This window comes from Solanum dulcamara, chromosome 2, assembly GCF_947179165.1.
Source record: "Solanum dulcamara chromosome 2, daSolDulc1.2, whole genome shotgun sequence".
NCBI lineage: Eukaryota > Viridiplantae > Streptophyta > Magnoliopsida > Solanales > Solanaceae > Solanum > Solanum dulcamara.
In genome coordinates, this window is record NC_077238.1 from 81729339 (window position 1) to 81756438 (window position 27100).

Sequence of the window (27100 nt, forward strand, 5' to 3'; positions counted from 1 at the left end):
GCTGGTAATATAAAAGTTCTTTATACTATCAGTACATAATTTTTTTTAAAAATAAATAAAAGAATCATCAATGGTACTAGAACTAAAGTTGAGTATCTACAATAAATCTTGGAGTCACTTAGCCTTTAAAGAATTTGCAAAGAATTATATATCCTAATTGAATCCCAAAAGAAATATATTAAATTCAAGAATGGTTTAATTCTTGCTTTTGGGTATTATCATTATTTTCAGAAATTGAAGTTTTCATAATTTTTTCTTCATTTTGAGCCAACATGCATCTCCCCCTTTTCTTGCCACCAGGAATATTTGTGCATGGATTTGCACCTTTTGATGGAATTGAACCTCTTGGAAGTGATTGCATAATTAACAATTGTTGATCTCCTTTTAATATCCTCAATCCACTAACATTATTGTGTAAGTTGAAGAAAATGAGGATTGATATGAAGAAGGCAATTTTGCAATAGTTGTATTGCTTGAATGCCATTGTTGTAAAAGACAAGATTACCCTTGGTATGATCGGAGAATCTTTGGGATTCGAGCTGTGAAAACAGTTTCTTTGCAGAAATGCAAAAGAAAGGCCTAGTGTATGTATATATGTTCACTCTTTCGAGCTCCTAATTGGTGTTGGAAACAAGTTAAGAAAATCTATTTCAAAGTAGGAACTCAGATGTCACGACTAATTTGGTGAGATTAAAGTAGTGGTGAGAAGTCTTGTTTCTTTTTCTTTGAGGAAAGAAGGGATTGGTGAGTGAAATGAGATGAAGAATATTGTGTTGTGATTTTATATATATATACATATACTATATATGTATGAGAAAATGTGGGGAAATTGACTTGAAGAAATCCGCGGTTTGAATAGTTTGACAAAATAATGGTTGGTAAAACGAAAACACGTATGCTTGAAATTTCAGCACCTTTTCTTTTCTTTTTTTGGATTGGGGGGTGGGGGCATTAGTCACACACACAATATTTTTACTTGTTCAGACGATATTGATTTGACACACCTCTTAAGACGCAACAAATAAAATGATGATTTACTATAACATCCTTTGAATATAATATATTAATGTTTTGAGAAATGACTACTGTTAATAATAAGGATAAAATAGGTATAGAATAATAGATTATTTTTTGATTTTCTAAACTAACAATTAAGAGTTGACATTTATATTTAGCATATGGACCAGTAAAAGTGTATGAAAAGAGTATACAACAACAACAATATACGCAGTATTGTTCTACAAAGTGGGGTTTGAGGAGAATAAAGTGTACGTAAACCTCAGAGATAAAGAAATTGCTTTTGATATACCCTCAACTCGGGAAAAAATCAGTTCAAAGCATATATATATATATATATATATATATATATATATAGTATGAGAGAGGAATAAGTCAGTCCAGCTTGGCATCATGTGTTTGACACTTTATATTTAGTGGTCAACCTCTATAATATGTCAAAAATAGTTACTACATTTTTTCCTTGTACGGATGAATCCATGTAATAGGTGCTAAGGGGACACAAACAAGATGTGAATGTTGATCAACGAGGGTTGAGGTAGAATAGATATGATCCTTTCATAACTTAAATAGAAATTTTGAGTTCAAAATTAAGTATAAAAAAAATTATGTTAGGGAGTAACTCCTCCTTAGATGAGCATTACGCAACGCTAATATAAATTAACTGAAATTTCAATATGAATATCAAACACTGAATGTGAAACTAAAAGAAGCTAAGATATGGTGAAAAAGTATATGAATTTTCTTTTGATGACTGACTAGAAATAAATGAAGCTTGCTGGAAAGTTGGCATATTTCACATGGGAAAGTGCATTTTTTGACTATTGATATTTAATGCAATATAGAAGTATATTTTACTTGGTCATGAGCTAATTGCACTAAGCATGGCTTGAAAATTAAACTTTCATTAGGATAATAATCTTCTCTTTGGCAGAAAGTCTTTTGACTTGTTCATGCTTTCCAAGCGACTCCACACCTTCAATCCCCAAAGGCCAAACCCCAATTCCAAGGGTTGTTCTTGCATGACACTTTTCTCTGAGGCAGAATGGTCTAAGATACTCTTGTATTTGTTCCGATTTGTCATTCCAACTTCTGTATGCCAACGAGACATTTGAACTTGATTAAACACTAATTTATATAAAAATAAATGATGATATGACATTAATTTAATTATCTATGTGGATATGATGTATCCTCCATGTCAAGGTGAGTGAACACACAGGCATCTAAAAGACTAGTTTTGATGAAGTTCAATTGTATCATTGAAACAACTTAGACTACAAAGACTGGAATGACAAATCGGAACAAGTACAAAAATCTCCTATACCATTCCGCCTTTTTCGAGCGTTTCACCCAATACTCATTTTTAGAGCTTAACTAATCCAAATTCTCACCGAGAAGTCCTATTTAAGAGGTAGCCCAAACATTAGACCTCAAAAAGTGCCCAAATTTGGAGTAGCTCAAACCAAAAAGTCTAATCAAGGATAAAGGACTATTTACCACCCAACCACAACCCTTGATGGTTTGTATTAACATTCGTTCAATCTTTATATGTAACTGTGAACTTTTTCTTGGGCAAATTCAACTATCAAAAGTAGGCTTACATAACCTTATCCTGTAGAATAGAAACTAATAGTAATATATATGTAATCTATGTTGCTGGGACCCTCCGAAAAATACACACCGGGCGAAATTTTTGGAAAGTCCGAACAACATAGCTTGTAACTTATGTATACATGAAATAAGTGGTACAGGTAATCCTAGATCAGGCGAAAATGAGAACCAACAGCATCATAAACAATCTCTGTTGCATAATTATGGGAAACCCAGAAACTAAAAATAATCTCACATTTTACAGATTTCCTATTTCGGTCTATAACTTAAGAAAATCAGAAAATTCTCAGAAGGAGAAATTGTATAGATCAGATGTTTTTGTCTAAATATAGTATCAAGTCGAAATCGATTTTCTAAATATAGGAGAGTCAAAAACCAATTATCTGTACCCTCTATACATACTCACCCAAAATCATATGGATTGCCTGCATTACAACTGACAGAAGCCAATTTTACCAGCAAACTCCCTCAGCCGAAAAACGGGTGCTTGCTTAATGAAATCTCAGCATAAATGTTTAACTGCCTCGGAAGACATAATTTATTCTACAACCAAGGTGACATCCCCACATTTAACTGCGAAACCGCTATCTTCTGCTGAACCTAGTGCACCTTCTTTGCAAAACAGCACGCTTCCTTTTGAAGATAATTATACGGAGATGTGAATGTAATTTTGAAGATTATCTAGTTGTAGATCCGAACAGGCTTCTCAAAATTGTGTCGGTTCTGCAGCACCAATACTAGTCAGTTATACATGTATTGAAGAAAAATTTCACACGTGAAAAAGAGTACACATAACAAACACAGCTTTCTAATTCGAATAATTTCGCTCTTGAATGGATATTACGCATGGCAAAAAAGGACACTATCTATATTTGAACCTATTTACTGCAAGCTTATCAAAAGGAAAGCAATTCTGTACTGAGGAATTTGTTTTGTCTGAGACCATGGTGTAAATTGATTACCGGATCCATTAAGGATGCAGGTAATTATTATAAGATTTAAGCTATCAAGATCAAACGTTCGAGCATCCAAGTATACTCCAGATGATGGCCATATGCCCATAAGCATCGATATTCTCTCAAGATAACTAATGGTGATAACCCTTGCTCAAACCCACACCACGAAACAAAAGAAACCCTCAAAAGTTCTGTTTCTTCACCCTTGAAAAGTTAGGGAACTTGGCTAACTAACTAGCTTCGGAGGGACTTCCTTTGGCATGGATGCAAAGAAATTAAAGATTATAACCTAATCAAATGGGAGATAACCTTGAACAACAGAGACAAAGGGGGTATGGGCATTAGAGATTTGAGGAAACAAAACAATAGCCTTTTGATGAAATGGTTATGGAGATATTATAATGAAGAGGGGCAAGCCTTCTGGAAGGATGTCATCAGATCCAAGTATGGTGAGTACAATCCTTGGTGCAGTAATGTTAGTGTTGATGCCTATGGGGTGGGAGTCTGGAGAACTATTAGAAACTTATGGCAAAAACTTGAAGCTAATATATACATTGAAGTGGGAGATGGAAGGAGAACTAAGTTTTGGGCAGATGCGTGGAACAAACAACTCCCTCTAAAAGAATCCTTTCCAGATCTGTTCTTACTATGTAGTCATCCAGATGCAAATATAAACGAATGTTGGACAGCACAAGGGTGAAATCTGAACTTTAGGAGGTTTTTGAATGTCTGGGAAGTGGAGAGAGTGGCCAAATTGCTAGAACTATTAGAAAAATTCTCTGGCACCACTAATGCTCCTGATTCTTGAGACGGAAACATAATAAAGATAGGGCTTTCACTGTTAGCAGAGCATACAAAATGGAAAGCCCCCGACAAGGCAACTCTAAGCAACGTTTGTGGAGAAAGGTATGGAGAACCTTAGCACCAACTAAGATAAAATGCTTTACATGGTTGGTTGCTAGAAGGGCTTGCCTGACACACGAAGTGTTGAAGAGAAAACGAAAGATTATAGTATCTTGGTGTTCATTATGTGGGAAGGCAGAGGAGACCAACAAGCATCTATTCTTGCATTGCAACTTTACAACACAAATTTGGGCCATCTTCAGCATACTGCAGACTTGTTGAGTTGTTGGATAAGAAGAGGGGGGAGCAAGAGCAAGAAGGCATGGAGGAGGATAATTCCACATTGCATTTGGTGGACAGTTTGGAAAGAAAGAAATAGTAGAAACTTTGAAGATATGACTAATTCCATTCAGAAGGTTAAATGGAATTGTATTGTATCTTTTTATTTTTGGTGTAAAGAGAAAGGTTTAGAGGAAACAGAGCAGATTGTGGAATTATTAGGATCCTTGTAAGTATTTTTTTTTCTTTTCTTTTCCTTTCTTTTGTCCCCCTCTGTTTTCTGAAGGTCACCAGCATATCCTTAATACTGAAGAATACAACATTACCATTTTAAAAATAAAAAATAAAAATAAAAAAACTAACTAGCTTCTGTAGTATAGTTAGTGCCCCGGGGCCAAGCCAATTTTCTTTCCACAATGTTGAAATCTTGCTCTGCCACAGTTCTAAAGACCTAAAATTCTCAGAAGGTTTCTCATAAATATGCTTCAAATTGTGACAACTCACGCAAAAAGCATTAGTTCATACCTGGTTGGTAACATATGATCGTTTTGGAGCATTGTCAGTGTGCTCTAATCCAAGGTACTGCTCCCAAGCACCATACACATCTCTTTTCTGGAAACCAACAGGAAAATTAGGGAATACCCAAACACATATGGTGAGGACTATGTGCCGACAAAGGTGAAAAGGAAGCACCACATACCTGAAAACGGTTGGAAACAACATCCGATTCCTCCAGGTACTCGGGACGACCCATAGACAAAAATGCAAATTTCCACTGCAGAGCAAAAGAAACACATGTCAAAGACTTTCAAGAACACAATTATATACTTAACTGAGAAAATGACTCAGAAATTTTCAAGCTGACGACAATTCCATGAATAATACGAGAAATGTAAAGGCAGGACGATTGAATACCTTTGAAAACTCTTCATCCGAAACCTGCAATTTTTTCTGAATGCGAGCTTTAACTTCAGTCAATGTCTCACCCTCATGAATAACTAGGAAAAAGGGCTCACCAAAGTTCTGAACTTGCTGTAAACACGAGAAGAATTAAAAAAAAAATTAGAGAGAGGAACCAAAAACAAGCAATTCAAGAAAGAACCTTCCCTGAAATGAACAGTTATTGCAACAAAATATTTACACTGTACTTACTGCTTGATTTTGAGTCGTGTCCTTCATAAAATGATAAACATGAATTAAGCGACTATGAGGATCCAGGGTTTTCTCCTCTTCAGGAATCTGTATGCAAACAGTGTCAGTAGAATGCAAACATCTATAAAATCTATGTTATAACTACTACAAGTTTATACTCAAACTCAGGGTGGCAGATAGAAAAAAGAAACTACAATGATTGGGAGGTAGAGGATTTCTGTCAATTTACTTCAGCAGTTAAGTTTCAATTGATCAAAGTAAGGTGGATTCACTGATCTGAGAAGTTGGTGATGATAAAAAAACTTCAGTTAAAAATTGTAACAGCATGATAAATAAGTCAGGTCGTTGGGATGCTAATTGGCCTCAGAAGATAATTTGGAAGACAAAAGCTCCTGTTAAGGTAGCATGCTTTGGGAGACAGCAGCTCGGGAGGCTTGCTCAAGACAACTTGCAGAAAAGAGGGTTCAGTTTGTGTAACAGAGGAGGATTCACGATTTTAATTTGATGGGCCAATGGTCAACCTTTAGCTTCTTACAACTGAACCAATTATATATCTATACTACGTGTCAAAAACACTGGATTCAGATGAACCCAGTACTTGTTCTCCACACCCACCACTGGTAATAAATGTTATCTGTGTGAAGAAGACTAGGAATCGGTGAATCATCCAATCCTCCAGTTTCTCAAAAAAAAGAATTATCTTTTCCTCCGTTGTAGAATATCTATACAATGTTTTTTTTTATGACAAGGGAAACCCGCAGCCGCTACCCTTTGGGTGCGCACAGGAACCCCCACCCCTATGCAATAGCTCGCAAACCAGACAGGAGAGGAAACCCGTACTAGGCAAGCCCAATGCCACGAGCTCGAGCTAGAAGGCAAACCCCTTGCTTTCACTGGCAAGGGATCTCGAACTTGAGACCTCCAACATGGAAGTCCCAAGCCCACACCAAAACCACTGTGCCACCCCGAAGGTTAAGTATCTATACAATGCTGGGAATTACTTTTAAACATCTGCGGAATTTCTTGGGTGATGCCTCAGTGTAGAAAAGGTTTATTGGAAGATTGACAAGCTCAAAGGGCACCTAGAAGGCATGAAGCAGATATGGAGATCCATTCTGTTGTGTATCTTAAGGATTTTATGGCTGGAGAGGGAACAATGTTTTGCTTTGAAGGGCATAGAAATCACATATCTAGAATTAATAATGTCTTCATAATCTGTATTACTGGTGTACAAGTAATCCCTTAGTGGATCTGAATCTGTATATCGACTTTCTGGATTTGTTGGGAGGGAAAGGATAGTAGGTGGTTTGCTGGTTTTTTAGATGTTTTCTGTACTTCATTGACAAACTTTTTGTCTTATAAAAATAACATTGATTGAATGTCATGTCTCAGTGCAATACGCTAGATGGTCAAGCAGGGATTGACTGAAACAATCACAAAGATTGAAGCTTGAAATGAAAAAATAAAAATAAAAAATGAAATGAGTGGCATTCATATAGATCCATTTTCCAAAAGTAAATTACAATCTACTCTAGTGAATAAACTAATGAAGCAAATATCAGATATTAAAACGTACCTCCTCTGCACGTAGTGTCCAGTATTGATCATTTATGTTCTCAATCCTTTCATTAAGGGGGAAAATCTGCAGCGAAAAGATGGATACAAGGTTACAAATGCTACCTAGGAGCAAACTGGAAAACACAGTTATATCATGTCCTTCCATGAATTCTTTTACATCCTTCGACAAAACATATATCCACTGCTTACACACACATGTATAGCTACATTATTGTCCAATAAACATACATACACAAAGACACATGTATTATATTCTTCTATTCATTAATCTAGAATTTTTTTGGTCATCCTCTACTGCCTTCAGCATCATATTTCAGTGTCCTTTAGAAAACAAAGAAACAAGTAAAAGAGATTAAATTTACAACCACTGAGCTGATCTGAGTACTACAGAAGGGAGAAGCATCTCAGCAGACCCAAAACCACAGTATAAAAGGAAGTTATGCAACATCATAGTACCTTATATATCTTGTGGTAAAAAACTTCCAGCAATCTCAGTTCAGCATCTGGGCGTGACAATTCAACCTGCACCATAACAAGAGATAAGTTGAGTGATCCTCTTGCTACAGAACAGACAAGGTCAGTTTTTCCCATCTCTACTAGTTCCCACAACGTGTGTTTTATAGACTTGATATTTCTTTGTTGATAGGGGGAAAAAGTTCAAAGGCATCCAGTTCTAAAGCACAAGAAAACTCCAAAGTACCTTTGTTTTGAGGTCATTAAGAACATCTCCTATGGTACTTTGTTTTGGCAATCTGATAGTATGGATAGTCACCTGAAAATAGTCAGTCCAAGATTATATTACAAAAAGGTGAGGCAAAAATGTGTCATAAAAGCATAAAAGAATGTCTTTCAGCACTCACTTCATCTTTGGCAGAATGATAAAAAGTAACTTTGAGAGTTTTTAAGCCCTGAAGCTCTGGTAAAGGAATATCCAGGACTTCATAATACAAAATATCTGAAGTCTATCCAAAGAAGGAAACAATAGTTAGTAATAAGCAATTATTTGCAGTAAGCAGGAGGTCACGGGTTCAAGCCTTGGAAACAGCCTCTGGCAGAAATGCAAGGCAAGGCTGCGTACAATAGACCCTTGTGGTCAGGCCCTTCCCCGGACCCCGCGCATAGCGGGAGCTTTAGTGCACCGGGCTGCCCTTTTTTTTTTTTTTTTGCAGTAAGCAGATACCTGTGTATCTAGAAAAAATCCAAAAAAGACAAAATACCTGATTATAGTGACTGAGCATTTCTGTGAGACGATCAACTCCACGATACCTTATTGGCTGAGGTTTTGGCTGCTGTGAGTAGCAGTTATGTGATGTAAGCCTTACTCTTGATGGATCATCCAAGCGAAGATGGCGAGCTAAGCACTCAACAACTTCATCATAGTTGTTCTGCTTTGACCTAGAATTATGTGTCATCAACCAATGAAAAGAGTTAACACAAGGTCAACCTAGAACTACTAATTATACAAAACCAGATACATACAACTCAAGACTGAACTCGTCCTCCTTGGGTTTCTCCAATGAGCGAAAACGAACAACCTGTGGAAACCATAGAATAGAGCTGATAACTGTAAAATGATAAGGCTTTTAAAAAATATACATCAAAGTCAATAAATATTATTTTTCAACTCCATCCCAGTCAAACTAGGATCCTAAACTGGGTCAAAGCGAGCAAAATAAAGTACGGCAGGCATGCTGGCAAGGTTGTAGCTATCATCAATATCTATTGCAGTGCTGTAACAATCTTTTATCCTCCAGGGGCCAATCACTATAAGAGCATGCAGGACAAACCTGGCGATTGTGCACGTACTCCAAAAATGAAGGGACCTCTGGAAAGCGATATTGTTCATTCCCTTGCTTCCGAATGGATTTCTGAAAGCAAATAATATCCCCATCTTCTAGCTGCAAAGCCAGAGTAGTGCATAATTTTTTTCATTGCTGATAGATCCAGCAGAAATAAAAAAAAAAACTATTGAAAGAAATCGACTACACAAGCAAATGCATAAAAACCCCAAAGTGGATACCGGCAATTGATTCCACATACCTGACAGCCACGAAAGCTCAGATTCATGTTAATGTGCTCACACATCACATTTGGTTCAAATTTTATTTCCTGTGAATAACAAAACCTGAAAAATCACACATCCTATGTTTTGAGTTAAAAAAAACTGGCAGCAAAAGAAGAAGAACAATTAACCTCAAAAAGTTCAATTTCTTCATCAGGCAAAAAGCCAGCTAACTCATTCAGCTTTGCTAGTATCTCCAGCGGCTTGCCACTTCCCTTTACAAAGAGCCGTCCAACATACCTGACAATAAGAAGGAAATTAAAGAGACTGACCAATAAAAACTTATCCACAGCATGGTTTCTCATATATACACAGCCCCAAACAGTTTTTAACAGCACTTCAAGGTTCAAATGCATTAAAATTTCAGATTAACCCTTTTAGTAAGATGTCTTTATCAAGTCCAAAGGAAAATGCAAAAAATACATAAATTTATTCTTCTTATTTTTTCCCTTTTCATTGTATACTCATGCTAACTTCGGTGTCACGTTTAAATCTTTACAATGTTTTAGACCTCCAGATTGAGTAAAAGTAAAAGCAGCTTCCCATGTCATTGTGTTCGAAAAAATAAATGAGCAGATCCCATATTCAAACATGAAAAGCACTACTTTGGTGTTAGTTTTCCAGCTATAGAGAAGCAAGATGTAATACCTTATCTCCTCTTTCAAAGGGTCATAAAGTTTGAAAAATAGAAGAATATCTTCCTTGGTCTTATCTGGTGGAGGAAAAGGTTGCAAATCCTGTAAGAACAGACAAAACAAATAAAATGCAAAAGTAAAACAACAAGAATACCTCACAGGAAAAACATGCAACATGCAAATCATCAAAAGAGAAGACAAGTAAGCAACCGATACATTACCAGGCCAAATTCTACTTCCAAAAACAATTTTAGCTCAGCATTATTCGCTTTATTTGAAACCTCTCTCAGTTGGCCAACCTAAAAACACAATATGTAAGATCATTAAAACCAAGTAAACCAAGCATTCCCATTCTTCAACAGATTGCAGGAATCATGCACTACAGAAGAAAGACTGCCAGAAAAAAACAATGAAGAATACACACATCAAGAATATCACTCTCAAGGGCGCATGACGGTTCCAACACTTGGTCCAATCAAAAGACATGTCTAGAGGGTGGGGAGGGAGGAAGAGAGAGAGAGAGAGAGAGAGAGAGAGAGAGAGAGAGCAATTGACTTGAGAACCAACCATGGATGAATCAACATGAACAGAAAAACTGATCCTATTCACTAACACCTGAAGGCATCTATTTTGGTAGATGTGGGGATACTGGTGGATGCCAAATTCATAATCAAGGTTTTCAGGCACCAGAGTTAAGCTTGCTATAATAATTACATTCCTAGTGGATTGGAGTCCATATATGCTTAACATACAAATTGATTAACCTTTACCTACAACATTTTTTCATACGAAGACAGATAAAGCACAGATAAAGCAAAGAGAATTTAAAGGATCAAACTGCCATAGAGCTGCAGCTCATATAAGGAATTGTCTGGTAATGACCTACAGCTTACACCAATGACAAATATATCATGCTAAGATCATTCTTTTTTCCAAGTAAAAACAATACGAAATATAGCAAAGGACATCATCAATAGAACTACAGTCATAATTCAGATGCAGAGCACACAGCAGAGAGGTAGATTGTCAGACGGAACTTACGGATTGAACTTCCTCTTGAGCTGTCAATGGCCGATTAGGCCGATATGTATGGTTCTGGCGCTTTGCCCATAGCCAGTAACGTTGAAATTGAACTGGTATACCAAATTCCTTAGCAACTTCCTCCTAAGAACATACAGACCATCAGAAACATGTCAAACTTAAGAATTACAGTGATTGACCAATGATTATCATAAGAAATATGTTTATCTTGTCTGCTGAAAGCACAAACAATTTTTGTGAACCCTCTTAGCTAACCATGAGAACTCCACATTCTCCTGAATACTTTGATTGCTTGTTCTCAATTTTAGCTATATAAGCACTAGAATTTGAAGTTTTATCTCTCTCTCTCAAAATAATACACAAGTACAGAAGTTCATAATCCATATTTTTCATAGGCGAAAAAATGTCACATTATTTAACATGGTCAAAACTGAACGCATTCCATGCAGCACAAACAATTGCTCGTCATGTTTAATAAGAGCAGTATGGCTATAACTTCTCCAAAATTTACAAGAAAAGGAAATGCAGAAGAATGATACCTTGAATTGAGCAAATGGCATCTGCTTCTGAATACGGAAACTATGCACTTTATCATGATCCACAAGATCAAAATAAATCTCCTTTCCAATTTGCTCACCAAGGTCTTCATCACGAGCTACCTGTAAATGAAATGGCCATTTTCAGTTAAAACATTTTGTAAATTTAAAGATGCAAGAAGTAAAGGATATAGACTAGTAGTTGAAAGAAACCTTGATGATTGTATACAGGTGAGCCTCTGCTTTCTCCTTTCTCTTTTGTTCCTTTTCTTCTTGCTCCTTCTTTAGTCTTATCTGAAATTAGAGGTTGATAGATTACTATGGCTGAACCAAACAGAAACCAAATCAATAGTATTGAGTTGAAACCCACCCTGAGATGCTCGGCTATGTCCTTCTCATCCACGTTGCATATGATTTTTTCCTTGTCACTTTCACGTATATAGACAAGCATATACGCATTTGAATATTTTGTAAATTTGAATGGTGAATTGTTGAACCCAGGATTTGTGTGGGGTAACTGTTAAGAAGAAATGGACACTTAACATGTGCAATACATAAAAGAAATTTTCCGTATAACATAATATAGAAGGTATAAGTAAAAAGGGTGCAAAGACTAGGACAAATACCTCTTCCTCACCACCATATTGTTCATCCAGAGCTCTCTTTGTATCTTCTTTTGTTACACGGTCATCATCAAATTTATACCTAAAAGTAAGAAATGCATAATGAATCAAACCAGTAATCAAGGACAGTAGAATCTCTAAACATTGTCAATGTGAACCAGCCATCAAGAAGAACCAAAGCCAAAACTGCTTGGCAATTAAAAGCAAGCAGAGACAGGTGGATTACTGAATAAGAGCATGTATCTGATACAGGTAAAATCAAATTTTAGCGAGTTCTAACGTGTTCTGAAGCATCCTTGTGAAGTACATAGAAAATGAGTATAACAAATATGAAGCTCCAGAACATGTCAAATCTTCCTTGGGCTGAGCTACAAATCTAGAGAACACTAGAAAAGGATACAGGTTATTGAAACACCCAATTATAAATGCTGGAGAAGCATGTCTGCTGACTGCAGTACATTGAGAAAAGCCCAACTACAAATGCTGGAGAAAAATGTATGATGGCGCAACAAACTGCATACCATTGATCAGACAGTGTTGGCCTGATATATGCATAATAGTGTCCCCCGTGCACCCCACCGCTGTGAACTAAAACACTGTAAATAAAAAATAAAAGCATTAGTACAAAATTCATAAGTAATCATCATCATGCAACATAATTGCCTGAAGCAACTGAAAATTGAGAATGAACAGCTATCATGGTCAACTGCCCAAGTTTGTTAGACATCATACAGAAATAAGTAAAAGCTGCAGTAAAGCACAAGAGGAGATGTCAAACAAGAAGGTAGAACGGGGAGAAACAGATGTTAGTGACATCAACAATTACAACAGAAGCTGCCCACGAGAAAAGCCATCATTTTTCCACTAGAATAGTAGCATGCAATTTTATAAAAAGAAATGAAATAAATTCCCTGCCATTATATATAAAAACTGAAATAAATCCCATGCCGGCATCCAAAACAGAGCTGAATCAATATTTCAAATTACTGGTTCATACATGGATGAGATGAAGAACTCTCAGTACCCTCCTATTGGGACCACATAAGATCAAATAACCTTCGCTGGACTCAAGGCAACATAATATAAACGCAGTAAGACATTTCTGATTGACCATAAATAACCCCCAAAAAAAAATTGTACTAAGAAAAGCCGAAAGAAGTTGAACAGAGCGAAAATTATACCAACATTGTTAAAGTGAGGAAGAAATTAAATTATCAATGAATATGAGCATCCAACCAAAACCTTAAGGAAATTGGCTGAGTAGCCCGACCCATAATTAAACCTTTTGGGAACCTTCAAAAAGCAATACAGGACAAGCATATTCTAGCAGTTCCCACATGTGTAACCTGTTTTTAAGTTTATATGTGGTCACTTTACTTATATTTTTATTTTTTTCCTTATGTTTGGAAGATTAAAATAGCTCAACAGGCTAAAGTGTGGGCCTAGACTAGACGAAGTAAGCTCAAGATGAGAATGGGCCTAAAGAAGACTCAATGAGCTAAAAAGTATGTGCCAAATAGAACTAAAGATTCGGGGGACTGATTTGAGAGAAGAGCCTAGAGAAGCTCAGTGGGTTGAGATGCGAGAGAGAAGCCCAATGCAATGGAATAAGTAGAGAGAAAATGGATGCGCAAACGGGTTCACCAAAGTTTGCCCTGTTACCATGTAAGAATATAAACATACAATCCAAAACCATGAGGCAATGGTTGGATAACCGATGACAATTACGAACCCCTTAGGAAACCTTAAAATGATGTGGGACAAGTATATTCTAATAAAATAAAGGGAACAAAAAGGTAAGATAACTAACCTATATCCCAAAATATAGTTGAGTATATTTTGCTATCTTGTCAGCAAGAGTATGCCGTGTTTGACTAAAGCATATGTGACATGGTAACTTATGCATGATTTCATTGCTAGAATAATATAGAAGAAGAAAAAAACAGTCACTAAGATTACTTTAATTTGGAGAAGGAAGTTGCGAAAAAGGCAGAAGTGGCACTTTGCACATAATCACTTGAAACTCGGTGGAAAGGGAGAAACAAACTTAGGTTCGCAATATTAGACCTACATTTCCCAATTTCCATGTTTACAAGAACTAGCTCTAGGTGATAATACCAATCCATCAATCAACTGCGACCAATCCCAGATTAGTTGGGAGATGTTCAAGGTTGAAAGAACAAATATGAGCAATATGAATGAATGCTGTGGATGATTTGGTTGAGTCCTCTCAACCGTACGTACTTTGACATGGACTTAATGATGTTATTAATGAAATTATTGACATATTAGGGAAGTGTGAGCTATATTGCTTCATAAAATAGTGTTGTTAAAGTTTTCAACTACCAAAACAAATAAAAAAGGCAAATTGAAACGTAACCTTATTAAGGGAGATTACAAGATTCCATTCTCCAGCAGATAGCCAATTTTACATCAGCAAACTTGTTACAAGTATGCCGCTTTAAAAACTATAGATGTATCAGAAACCATAAGAAGAACATGTATACGAATCAGGCTAAAGTAAACCAAGTTTGACATAGTGAGGTTGATCAGAAAAGAACATGGCGCAGAATTATTGCATAACAGCATGAGCGGAAAGAAAACAACCAAGTAAACGAAGTGATTAAACTGGTCCAAAAAAAATGAGAAATCAACTGTATATTTGGATGACTCCAATGATATGCAACAGCAGGTGATCTCAAGCCAACTAAATTTGTGGAAAATATAACTAGTCAACTAACCACAAAAGAAAATATTGAACATGAAGAATGTGAAACCACTAAGATTAAATCTTTGACTGCCACGTTATTTAACTTAATGGTTGACCAAAAAAGTTCATGAAAAAATGAGCAATAACTAGCAAGGACATATCATTAAGAAAACAGAATAAATTTTGACCTGTGCAGAGTATAGAGATTGCGGACACTTCGATCAGCATCTGGAGATAAATATTTTCCGTTCTCTCTATCAAGATCGAGTTGCAAAGGGAACTCATAGCGATCATTTATCTATATTGTCAATAAAAAAAGTGATAAGCATTATGTGGTAAACATATAGTTATAAGTCGAGCACGCTAGCAGTAGTACTTATCACCGCAAACCATCTCCTCGAAATTTATCTCAAGATGAGTAAACTTCTTACTACAATAAAATAAGACAAATGAAAAATAGAGTATTACTCCAGATGAGAAACATATGGAGAAAAAAATGACGGACTGCTTAATCCATGAAAATCTAGGATTCAATAAGCATGAAACTTCCATGTAATGTAGAATAACAAATAAGACTAAGCCAAATTGCATTGTTTTTATCATAATCTACTTTCCATATTGTACATAGGACACCAGGACTCTACTTAATTAAATATAAAAATTTCTCCGAGATGGCTATTTATCACATTCAAAGAAAAGAAATAAAATGTTCTCACTCGTTGGCTAGGACTGTACAATCATGTGAGAACTAATTAATTACCTTGATCATAGCATCCCGCACAAAATCGTATTCAAAGCGTTTTAACTGAAGTTGAAGAACAGGAGGGAAGTCAATGAAAAGGACACCTTTCCGAGCATCCTGTAAAACTAGGAGTTAGCTACGAACATATCAGATATCATGACTTTACAACCCAAGCATGACACTACAGGAAAAGGAGGATAAGGAAATAACACAAATATCATCTATTAGGTGTATTTACCAAACTTCCACACCACTCATTCACATCCTTCTCTTCTTGCAATTTTCTTTTTAGCTTTATAAATCCACGCACCTCTTATTCCCTATCAATCTCCAGCTCAAAAGAATCTCAAAGTTTCAATAAATATGTAAATTTGTAAACCACTAGCTCACAGAATTTATTTATTTTTTAAATAAGGTAAATGTATTTTCATTCATAAACATGGCCAAAAAGCTGGCCGTATACAAGGATTATACCAAAAGGTAAAAAATCTACAATAATAAATGATTCTCTACAAACTCCACCCAATCTCCTATACAACTTGGAATCCTATGCGTACACCAAAAGAAAATAAGGGACTTTCATAGAAATATTAAAGACATTTAACCTGTAAACCATGTTTTTCTGCTTGGTATTTGTTGTCACCCTCAAGGCGTTCCACTTCAACATACTTGTCAAATGAAGCATACACATCACGACACCCTTTCACATCAAGCTGAAGATCTGATCAAAGACGCATTTTCATAAATAAAATGATAAAATGGTCTTCCAAATTCCAAACCAAACCATCATAAAAAGTTATGCTGGTTCTATAGGTTATATATCTACCATAAAAAGATTCTTTTCTTGTTGATTTGTAGTCCACATTGATACATTCGATGTAATTCATATGATGCCCCTCAAGTAATTGTTGTATTGTGCCCTCTACAACAGTTCCCTGAGTCAAAGAAACCAAAGTTAACAGAAAACAATAATCGGAAGCAATAATCTCACCTATAAGTATACTATAAAAGGTGTCTGCAAGTTATAAGTGTTCAATTCCATTATACCAATTACCTTCATCTTATCTTCAAGCTTTTCACAAAGAACCCTGTTAAGTTCTTGCACGTCATGCTGCATGAAAGACTCATAGCTGTCCCATCCAAAGGACTTTGTCAATTCTTTTGTTGCTACACTAGTGTCATTATACTGGAGCTTATAAAACAAACTCTGCAAAGCTAAAGGGATGCTGCCAGATGGATTGTCATTCTCAGTTGTTGGCATATGATACACAGCCTGAGAAACAAGAATGAATTAATCATATAAATGAAGAAAATATCAAAAAAACCATTCATCTACAAGTCTAACCTTTCTAAAATAAGGAATATGGTATAGTGTCTGGAGGAGAGAGTTCATATAACAAGTGGCTCCCTGATTCTTAAGGCCAACATAACCAGTCTCCTTTTTGGAGTCATGGGACCAGTAATCAGTGACTTTACGAACAGCAACATCAGCTTCAATTATGACTGTATCATCCATAAGATAACCTCTTCCAGGATCATATAGTTCACTAAGAGGCATGAATGATGTGAAACCCCAGTCACTCTCCCTTGCATTAAACTGGTGCTGAGTATCTGCCATAAGGATCATAACATTTAACAAAACAGCCATCACTTCTACAAATCAAATCAAAATACTCTATGACATATATTCAGCCCCCTCAAAGATAGATAGCAACAGAAGCAGCAGCATAAAATAAAGATCTCAAGAAGCGTAAGTTAGAAAGGTCTCACTATCATATTAAGAAAGAATTCAGGATAAACTAAAGAGAAGATGACAACCAAATCAAGTTTCCTTCAGAGTAATCCCCAATCGTGATTCTATTCTCTCTCTCCAATGCAAGAATGTGACTAGACACACCATCTAATTAATTTTCTCCGACAAGCTGCTTGATATCCCTTCTCAGGAGAGCTTTGAGGGTTGAGTTAAGAGATGGACACAGTTCTGAGCATTCCCAAATTCACATTTTAAAGAAGGTCAAGATCATTCCAGTCAGATCTTTCAGGCAGTCCCTACAAAAGATGCATTCCATAGGACCACCTAGAAAACTATCGCAGTCATCAAGATCCCAAAGATAAGTCTTTGAAGGATCAGATATTTGATGTACTGTTCCCCAATGAATGAAGAATCATATGATCTGCACCACTAACCCAATTTGCACAGGCACTCTATACAGGTGGGAGGTGAGCCTTGGTTCAACGGTATAGTTGTTCCTTTGGTTGTCGTGACCTGGGCCTCGCGTTAGAGGTATAGAAGCAGCTCCTATCAGAAATTCAAGGGGAAGGCTATTAACAGTAGACCCTCACTTTCCCTTACCCCCTGTACTAGGGGTGCATGGCTAAGCCCTCTGCTCTATAAAAGGTGGCAACGAATAGAGAAAAGAAGATAGTTAGTGATCATCTCGTGCTTACGTCTGAATAAGCCCATGTAAACCATTGAAATTCAAGAATTGCCTCTTACAAAGAGGCCATCCTCCTCCTCAAGTCTACTCCAGACAACCATGGCCAAACACTACACAAACTAATAGTTGATGCTTATGTTTATGTTACTACACATGCTACATACACACAAAGTTCGCCGAGTGACTCATCATTCTGACAACATCCCTATTTCCGTTGAGCACTCATCAGATGAAGTTGATCTTCCTACTATTCAAAAAGGTATCCAGACTACTCACAAAACTCATCTTGTTTATAATTTCTTGAGTCGTTACTATTTTCAGCCATCATATCATGCCTTCATTATTCAACTTATCCACTAACAAAGTATCAAAGGCTTTGGCAACGGCGATAAGGGTTGGCTATGATTGAGGAAATAATTGTTTGTGATACTAGTACTTAGGAAATAGTTCCTTTACCACCAGGAAAATCAATAACTAGATGTCGGTGGGTATTTATAATCAAGGTAGGTGCTGGTGAGAAGATCGTTCGCCAAGGGATTGATCTTGATTATGGTGATACCTTTTCTCCAATAGCGAAGATTGCATCTGTTCACCTCCTTTATCTCCATAGCAGTCATGTCTTATTGGTTGGATATCAAACATATCTTTCATCATGGCAAACTTGCTTCAAAAGTCTACATGAAGCAACCCCAAGAATTTGATGCTCACATGGAATCTAGGTGTCGATTGTCGATCTTTGTTTTTTCATCAAGTAAACATATTTTCATTCATAAACATGGCCACAAAACAGCTCGTATACAAAGGCATTTGATTGTCAATCTTCGTATAGTCTCAAGCAATCACGAAAGGCATGGTTTGACCGTTTTAGCACAGTTGTGCAACAATTTATCATGCTTACAAGTGAAGCCAATCTATGTGTTTCATAAACATTCTTATAATGGCAACTCATTTCTTGGTTGTTTACGTTAAGAGACATTTCTATAACAGGCGATGATCATTAAGGCATTACTCAACTTAAGTTGAGTATCTTGACAATCATTTCCAAACCAAAAACAAGGTAAACGACACTTCCTAGGCATTGAGGTTGGCACAGTCCAGCAGTAGGCCTGTCATTTCATCAATCAAGAATGCTTTGGACACTTGGACATGTTGAATTGTTAACCTATTGATAATCCTATGGACCCGAATGTTATCTTCATGGATTGGGGTTCTTGCGGACGTACTCCAGTACTCCCTAAGTAGGGCCTTTGACGAACCTCAGCTGTTACCAAATATAGGCTAACAAGGGCAATTATCTTAAGTTCACACGATCAGACATCTTGTTATGGGTGTTATTAGTCAGTTTCTCCAAGCTCCTTGTGACAATCATTGGAATGCAGTGATCCGTATTATAAGGGATATCAAATCTTCACATTGAGTCCTGGACACGGTCAATATCGTATGCAGTGTTTTAAGAAGGCGACGAGGGCTCGCTTCACAGAAGCGAGAAGGGTGAAGCGAAGCGCACGCTTTTTTCAGAAAAATGCTATTTAGTATAAAAATAAAAAATATTAAATATGTATAAATAAATAATCAAGAACTCAATAGAGGTAACATATTAAGCAAATCTTTCAATTCTTAGATTAAAAAGTAAATAGATAGCAATAATCCTCACAATTCATAACAGTAACTCAATCACAGAAGTCAGAACAACAAAGAAACAAAGGAAAAAAGAAATAGAGACAAAACAGAGCAGCTGGCAGCAAAACAATAAAAACGGAGCATACACACAGCATTACAAACAGAGCATACTGAGAACCTCAAATCAGGAAAAAAAAAAGAACAGAATAACGCTACTTAAGTGGGCTTTGCCCCAGCTACCGCTATCCTTGGGAAACCAAACTAGCTACCGAAGGAAAGGGATGCAGTCTCTCTCTTGGAAAGTAGCATTACAAACAGAAAATTGAAAGGAAAAAAAAACTAGTTACCTTCAGCAACAGTCGCGCAGAAGATAAACAGAAAAAGAAGAAGAGAAGAAGAGAAAAAGAGAAGAAGAGTAGAAGAAGAGAAGAGAAGAGAGGAAAGAAGAAGAGAAGAACTAACCTTCAGTAGCAGTCACAGCAGTAGTCGATAGGAGGGAAAATAATTGGAATAATTAGCTGTAAGTATTTTTACAGAAATTAAAAAAAAAAAAACTAGTAGCGCTTTATTTCAATTAAGTGAGCTTTTTCTCGCTTTTATAAAAAGCGCGCTTCTCGCTTCTACCCAGAAGAGCACGCTTTTTCAATATCACCTCGCTTCAAGGCATTAGAGCGTCGGCTTGTCGCCTCGCTTCGCTTCTCGCTTTAAGCAAGCGCTTCAGCGCTTTTTAACAACACTGATAGTATGAAGACACGGGACATACAAATAATATTAGATATGCAAATTGGGTAAGTCCCTTGTATAGACCATCCACTTCAGGGTACTGCATTCTAATTGGAGGAAATCTAGTATCTTGTAAAAGCAAAAAGCAAGATGGAGTAGTTCGATCAAGTGCAAAAGTAGAATATCGAGCAATGGCATTGTTTAATCTGTGTTTATATGGCCGAAGCAACTTCTCGAAGGATTAATGTCAGGAGGAGATGCGCTAATGAAATTGATATGTGACAATCAAGTCGCAATATATATTGCTTCAAACCAATGCTTCATGAGAGAATGAAACACATAGATGTATATAGTTGGTTTATTCGACAAAATATTGAGTCAGTGTGCATTGGGAGTTGGTAGGTTATGTCAACTCAAATGATAAATTGGCAGATTCTTATGAAGTACTCTATCACCCTGAAATTGAGTATCTTTGTGGCAAGTTAGAAGCATACAACACGTACACTCTAACTTGAGGATGAGTGTTAAGAATTAGGAAATTTCTAATAAGGAAAGAATTCATCCCTTCAGAGTTCTGATGAAGAAGGAAAGAGTACATTCCTTGTAAATACAGAAAAAGTTTAGACTTCATAAGCATAACAAGTTTGAGCGTACGCGTGTCCCTCGTATTAATAAGAATAAGCATTTAAAAATAACATAAATAATATTCAAAAATATATTTGTGTCATAATATGAAAGATAACAAAAAATTGCATGTTCTAAAATAATAAATGTTAGTCGATCCACTGTAGTCGTTCTTCTTTCAACTGTTCTAATATTTGTTTCGTTGTACAAAAGTATCATAATAGGAGTAACATTTGATTGAATGGTAAAAAAGTTGTTCAACTTTACATGAGCACTTGGTATGTGCATTGCATGTATATCTTATGCATTATTATAAAATTTGTGTCTCATAATTTACTAACAGTTGAAAATTCTTTACCCACATTTTACTCATTTTACAAGAGTGCTAAAACTTGTATGCCTTAGTAATCACATAGGCACCTGAACTCGACAAATAATTAATTGTTCTTAAAATTTTAGCTCAATCGTATCTTATTCTACCCATAATTTCTAACGTACTTTATGTACCATAATCAATTACATTTTTTTATCAGGTAAAGAATTACATTAGTCAAAAGGCCAAAATCGGCCATATACAAGTATGCCAAAAAGTACGAACCTACGACATGACATGGTTCACTACAAAAGACACTCAATCCTCTATATAACCCAGCACTACATGGGTGGCACCAGAAATAATAAGGGATTGACTCCTCAACTGCACAAAAGTCAATTCTACCCCTTCAAAAGCTCTCTTATTTCTCTCTCTCCAAATAATCCACATCAAAGCTAAAGGAACAACACCCTAAGCTCTGCACTTTCTCCTGCTTCTTCCGATTTTCCAGCAAAACACAATTTCCTTCACAGATCTAGGCATCACCCAAGATCTCTCAAACCAGATACACATATCCAACCACACAAGTACGTCATTTTCCTATTCTTAATCCCTTATACAAAAAATTGATCAACTTTTTGCCCTTTTAAGATAGATTTCACATTAGAAAAATTGTCATTTAATCATTTTCTAATATTAATGACTTCGAAATTAAGTCGATTTGACAACAATAGTGGACACAGATTTTGAGTGTACTTCCAATTCAAAGTCCTTCCATTGTTCAAAAAAAAAAAGAACCTCCTACTTGCTCTTGAAGTTCTAAATTCATTCCCACCTCTTTGCACTGTATGAGTTATCATTAATGCCTCCATATATACTTTTTATCGAAACAATATTTTATGTGCCTTTATACATAGTACGGCGTCAAAATTGCAAGATCTATTAACTATTTTAATTATGTTAAAAAGGACACATTAAATTACTCTTATTTCCATCAAATATATATCGATTAAAAGTAACATGAAAGAATATAAAATTATGTAATATATAGAATTCAAATAAGGAAAGTATAAGGTAACATCTGAATTGATTTTAAGATCCGAAATTTTAGGACTTCCTACCTAGTTCAAACAAGGAAAGATTTAATAACCAAAACTTTAGTCGATTTCAAAGTTCTAAATATTAGGAAAATATAAACGACTATTTTGTCTAGTGTGAAATCAATTTTCAAAGACAAGGAAACATACGACATTTTGTGAAGGGACTTTGTACTCCTTAATATATACAGATTACAAAGACGAAATCACCTCCATTTCCTTTTTTAGATTAGTTTTCCTTCCTATTTAGGCTACTTGTATACACTAATTAAATCCCAACATGCTTGAGAGAATAATTAAGCAATTCATTCTCAAATCTCTTCTTCTTTACAAATTTAATGAACAGACCATTTCAGAATCAGATTTGCCAGTACTAAAAAGGTCTTTCAGAAATGCTAAATGTAAATAAAGTAAAGATAAAGCAATAAGACATCCATACAATCACAGTGGAGAATTAGCATCAAATAAAGTAAAGATAAAAACAAAAAGACATTAAATCTTTCAGCAAAACAAACAAAAGAATCTCGTGGAAAATTAGCATCACTATATTGAAGCATGTCATCAGAAGAATAGAGCAATAAGACATTTGTGCAATCACATATCTAAACTTATGCACAATGTCCATATCGTTTATACAACAAATAAGATCTCTGACCTTTTCTTACTGTTAACTTGTTATGAATTCGATTGATAACAGCTAAGCTAAACTGAGCATATCTACTCCAACCATAAGGCAATGTTGCAGCATCCGCCACATCTAAATACATTGATAAATGGTCTGCATTGTTCCCTTTTGGGAATATCAGAATCCTCCTGCAAGACAATGCACAGTATAGTACATCATTATCATATCCGCATTGAATTTGTAAGCCAATCCACTAAAAAATGGGCGGATGAATATGATTACCATTTATATCCTCCTACATTAAAAGCATCAGAGTACAACTTCTTCACATTCAACCTTGAAAATTTGTCGACAGTCCATGTGAACCGGGCGGATGCCGGATCATCCACTGCCTGTGCATCAACCTTATTTGTTGTGTCTGCTGGTGCAACTGCCAAAACTAAAGTATGCAAAAATTTAAATGACTGAGAAAAAAATACAGTATCACTTATTCAGTTGACAACAGCTCAATCCCAAACTTGTTGGGGTCGGTGATACATTCCTCTACATATTCTGCTCAACTGTGCTCGGTTTCATACTAATACTGGTAGGAATTAGTGCAAATTACACATACTAAAATTTAATCAATGCAAGAATGTGCAGATGTTCATATATATTCCACTAGTAGCGTAAGAAAAGCGACATCAAATGCTAAACAAAAATGACTACACATACATTATTTGTATAAGTGTGTGCATGTGTGTGTGGAAGTACGTGAAATACCTTCCATTGGCTGAGGTCCCTCAGTGGGAAAGTCAGAAGTAGGAACAAGCATTTCGTGGTCTTCTGGCTGCCAAAGACGAAGCAATAGAGTAAGCAATTAGATCTAACAAAAGTGGACAATTTTGATCATTCACATCTAAAAAGTTACGAAACTTTTACACCATGGTATTCCAAATATTAAATTCAGCACATATTCATCCAAAAGATCAAACTACTTCAACTCCACAAAGATGACCATAAGTTTAGTGAAACTCCACCAAACAAGGCAACCTTAAGCAACATAAAAAATACGCTAAACAAACTAAAACTGTTAAAACCAAAGTGAATTAACACATTAATGTAGCTAATAAATTCAGCACTGAATCCACCCAAAAAAAAGCAACTTTAACCAAAACAAAACAGACGAAACAAAGCAAAACTGTTAAAAAAAACAACGTGAATTCACACAGCGACATAGCTCATAAAATTCAGTCACTATCGCGTTTTAAGGAAAATTTTTAGGTCAATTTCACATGACAATCACAGTGGACCACATTCAGCACCTTAATGTAGCTAATAAATTCAGCACTGTATCCACCCAAAAAAAACAGCAACTTTAATCGAAACAAAACAGGCGAAACAAAGCAGAACAGTTAAAAAAAACAAAGTGAATTCACACAGCGACGTAGCTCATAAAATTCAGCCAATATCGCGTTTTAAGGAAAAATTTTAGGTCAATTTCACATGAGAATCACAGCAGACCACATTCAGCACCTACAAATCAAAACCATTCAAAATTTTAAAAGCTACTTCAAACAAATAACACAAACAAACTAAAACAGTAAAAGCAAAATGAATTTATATAACAAAAAGGATTACATCTATCAGAGGAGTGAGGAGAGTCGTCCAAAAAGGATCAAAATACACAAAACAAAGTAAAACTGTAAAAGCAAAGCGCGAAAAAAAAAACAGAATGCGGAAATGGAGATTACATCTAGCAGAGCGGCTTAAATTCACCAACTATATCACCAAAAAAATGCAACTTTAACAAAAAAAAAAGTGAATTCACACAGAAACCTAACTCATAAAATTCAATCACTATTGCATTTTCAGGAAATATTTTTAATCAATTTCACACGGCAATCACAGCGGACTACATTTAGCACCTATAAATCAAAAGCATTCAAAACTTTCAAAGCTACCTCAAACAAACGACACACGAACAAAGTAAAACAGTAAAAGCAAAAAGAATTTATATAACAAAAAGGATTACATCTATCAGAGGAGTGAGGAGAGTCGTCCAAAAAGGATCAAAATAGGCAAAACAAAGTAAAAAATGTAAGCGCGAAAAAAAAAGGAAAACGGATATGAAGATTACATCTAGCAGAGCGGCTTAAATTCATCAACTATATCCACCAAAAAAAACACAACTTTAAACAAAAGCAAATTCACACAGTAACCTAGCTCATAAAAATCAGTCACTAATGAAACTTTAAGGAAATTTTAGGTCAATCAACATTCAGCACCTATTTAATCAAAATAATTAACAATTTTTCAAAAAACTAAACTACTTCAAAACAAATAATAATTCAAAAAAATTACAGATGATTAGAGATGAAGATTTATTTACATCTATCGGCGGCGGAGTAAGGAGAGTCATTGCCGGAGAATAGTAACCGTACGATCGTCCGACGAATCGGAGAATTGAGAGGCGATGGATCGAAAGACTTTCGGTTGAGTAAAAGAGTGCGAGGACGAGGTAGTGAAGAAAGGAAAGAGGTTTATAGTGGGGGGCACTTTCGCAATTATGAGAACATTTATTTTATTTTTTATTTTTTACTTTTTTTGGGTTATACACTTCTACTTGAACAAGTACGGATATTTACGTCAGTCGGTCAGGCAAATTTTATTTGATTGTGATAGTGATTCCACATGTATATAATATTTCTTGTTTTAATTTATTTATCTAATTTTAATTTAATAACATAAAATTTAAATAAAATAAAGAAATTTTTTGAATTATATAATTTTAAATTAAAAAAATACATAAAACGTATAAAAATAATAAAAAGTTAAAATTAAACAGTTACAAAAAAATAGTTTTTTAAAAAAGAAATGTAAGACAAATCAATTAAAATGGAGGACAAATGAGTTTTTCTTATTATAATTTTTTATGTCTTTAAAACTGTTAATTATTGTGATTTGTAATATTTTTGACATAGTTTTTCAAATATGTAAATTATATTTCTAAAAATTAAAAAATTTAATTATCGAAATATGAGCTATGACACATGAATTGGACAAAATTAAAGTGTGTGTATGTTATGACTCTAAATATTTTTTGGCGAGCGGCCAAATGTGTAAAGAGTTTTTAAAATATATTGATGTAATTTAACGTATTATAATATGTTAATTATCATTTTAATTTATTTATTATAAAAAATTAGTAACAATGACTTTATAAATAAGTCTAATTGTGTAAATAATGTTTACATTTTATTAATACATAATAAATAATATGAACTAAACTCCATTTATTGTTGTTCTACTTTTTCTTTTAGATGATTTTATGGCATTTATGATTGATGGGAACAATTGTCGTTAATTTTGTAGTACTTTGAATATTAGTCTATCTATTTCAAACATGTCATGTCTCATTGTTTAAGTGCTCCTATAGCATTAATTATTCAAATTATCCTTAATTGAAAATTTCTGATTGACATTTATATACAATTCTTTGGTAAAAAAAAACATTACTCTTAGATCCGACCTCTTCGATGCTTTTTTCACTGTACACTCCCTCCATCCTTCGGGGAGCGGTTAGTGTATTTGATACTTATTAATTTAAATTAATAATAATTGTGAGTTACGATTATTAAATGTTTTTATGGATATCTAAATTTGCCTTTCATTATATTTGTATCTAATATTATCTATTTTACTTTAGTCATTAGGTTAAAGAATGTTTATATATTGTTGTCAATCTAGCAAATCGAGGTATCTATATAAGTTCGCATTTACACATAGTTCATAGTTTTTAAGAGAAAAGAAATAATTTTATTTATCAAAATTAAATACAAACTTAATATTTTGTCTATAAATTATTTGATTGTTTGATGCTATTGGACAAC

General features: G+C 35.2%; 1 protein-coding gene across 1 annotated transcript; it reads right to left on the minus strand.

Annotated features, from left to right (window-relative positions):
- Positions 1-2793: 2793 nt before the first annotated feature.
- LOC129881066 (ubiquitin C-terminal hydrolase 12-like) lies at positions 2794-25744 on the minus strand. Its single transcript, XM_055955394.1, has 32 exons — positions 25600-25744; positions 23991-24057; positions 23511-23667; positions 23259-23416; positions 17134-17399; positions 16843-17061; positions 16615-16723; positions 16394-16509; positions 15807-15905; positions 15235-15344; positions 12858-12932; positions 12340-12418; positions 12084-12230; positions 11927-12007; positions 11717-11836; positions 11178-11300; positions 10358-10435; positions 10150-10238; positions 9633-9741; positions 9480-9548; positions 9227-9337; positions 8919-8974; positions 8657-8834; positions 8300-8401; positions 8140-8211; positions 7896-7961; positions 7438-7503; positions 5862-5948; positions 5625-5741; positions 5410-5484; positions 5235-5321; positions 2794-3354 (listed from the first exon to the last, which is right to left on the minus strand). The coding sequence occupies exons 1-32, from the start codon at positions 25627-25629 to the stop codon at positions 3313-3315; spliced, it is 3360 nt and encodes a 1119-aa protein (XP_055811369.1). The 5' UTR covers positions 25630-25744; the 3' UTR covers positions 2794-3312.
- Between the last annotated feature and the right edge of the window lie 1356 nt (positions 25745-27100).

Bases quoted from the DNA above. Each gene is read 5' to 3' on its own strand.
- LOC129881066 (XM_055955394.1), bottom strand. From the start codon at position 25,629: ATGACTCTCCTTACTCCGCCGCCGATAGAT. The intron at 12,933-15,234 runs GTCAAAATTTAT...TTTTATTTACAG, and splicing joins AATCTCTATACTCTGCACAG to TGTTTTAGTTCACAGCGGTG. The intron at 5,322-5,409 runs GTATGTGGTGCT...GTTGGTTTCCAG, and splicing joins TTGTTTCCAACCGTTTTCAG to AAAAGAGATGTGTATGGTGC.